This window comes from Chinchilla lanigera, unplaced genomic scaffold (assembly GCF_000276665.1).
Source record: "Chinchilla lanigera isolate Chin_1 unplaced genomic scaffold, ChiLan1.0 scaffold00094, whole genome shotgun sequence".
In the NCBI taxonomy this organism is placed as follows: Eukaryota; Metazoa; Chordata; class Mammalia; order Rodentia; family Chinchillidae; genus Chinchilla; species Chinchilla lanigera.
Genome location: NW_004955495.1, coordinates 4,575,714 through 4,576,983, shown reverse-complemented (window position 1 = coordinate 4,576,983; position 1,270 = coordinate 4,575,714). Strand labels below are relative to the sequence as shown.

Below are 1,270 nucleotides of genomic sequence, written 5' to 3'. Positions count from 1 at the left end.
CCTGCCTCAGCCTCCTGAGTGCTGGGATTACAGGTGTGCGCCACCACGCCCGGCTTCTTTTTGGGTTTACTGTGTGATACTGAAATCTGTTTTATTTTTGTATCTTTCTGGTACTGGGATTGAACCTAGGGCCTTCACGCTGAGCTCCATCCCCAGCCCTTTTAATTTTTAAATTTTGAGACAGTTCAGTTAAGTTGCCCAAGCTGGGCTCCAATTTGCAATTCTCTTGACTCAGCCTCCTAGAGCACTGGGATGACAAGTGTGCGCCACTGCGCTCTGCTATCTACTAAGCAGGTTAACCAAAACCCTTTAAATTCACCCAATTAGGCTAGGAAAGCATAACTAGCTGTATTTTGACTGCTAGGGAACAGGCACAGAAAGGTCAAGTTACTGGTCCAACGTCACATAGCCAATCAATAAAAAAGAGGGCCTTAAAAACCATCTCCATACAATTGGCATAATGTAACCCCCACCCAAAGGCTCAGTGTGCTGGGACTGAGATAAGGAGCCCTCCGCAGGCTCTGGAGTTGGCGGGCAATTTCTGGCGGCTGCCAAGCCACAGTTTTGCGGGTGGAGATGCCGGCTGTGCGAAGCTGGACCCGCGCCGGCCGCTTTCTTCTCCCTCACAGCACCTATTGAGCAGCTTGGCAAGCGGCGGCCCCGCCCCTGCTAATTGCTGATTGGCCCTCTGGAGGGGGGCGGGGTGGGGACCTGCGACAGCCCCGCAACACGCAGCCCGGGGGAGGCGGGAGCGCGCCCACCAGCCGCCCACGCCCGGCCCCCCCGCAGGGTCGTAGCAGGCTGCAGGGACGGGTCTGCACTGCACGCCGTGCTGGACGCAGCGGGCCTCTGGTCTGTAAGATGAGGCGCGGCCTCGGCTGACCTCGCAGCTCCGTCTGACTTCCCCTCCGCACACACCATCCAGGGCCTCACACTGAGCTATGCCCCCAGCACTTTTTAAAATTTTTGAGACAGGGTCTTTCTTGCAAAGTCACTGAGTTACCCAGGTTGGGCTAGAACTTGTCATCTTACGGGCTCAGCTTCCCAGCATGTCGGGATGACGGGTGCGTGTAAACGCGCCCGGCTTCTCTGCAATTCTGAGAGTCCATGGATTTCAATACAGGATTCCAGGGTTCTAGAATTCTCTACCCTTCTAGTCGGATTGCAAAATTCTAAGCATTTAAGTACAGAAAGTACTGCAATTCTAAGATGCTAGAACTGTTCATTCTTTATTTAGACTATTCCTCCATCTTTTTTTTTTTTTTTTTTT

At 53.1% G+C, this 1,270-nt stretch overlaps 1 protein-coding gene across 5 annotated transcripts in view; it reads right to left on the bottom strand.

The window, feature by feature from the left end:
* Window positions 1–1,270, bottom strand: part of Tmigd2 (transmembrane and immunoglobulin domain containing 2) — a 17,182-nt gene that overhangs the window by 1,449 nt on the left and 14,463 nt on the right. Inside the window, exon 1 of one of the 5 annotated variants that reach the window (XM_013505334.1) lies at window positions 1,033–1,210. The exons of the other annotated variants lie outside the window; for them this stretch is intronic. Within the exon in view, the coding sequence (XP_013360788.1) occupies window positions 1,033–1,109 (77 nt within the window). The 5' untranslated portion in view covers window positions 1,110–1,210. Of the gene's footprint in view, window positions 1–1,032; window positions 1,211–1,270 lie in introns of those variants that run through there. 5 annotated transcript variants of the gene reach the window in all.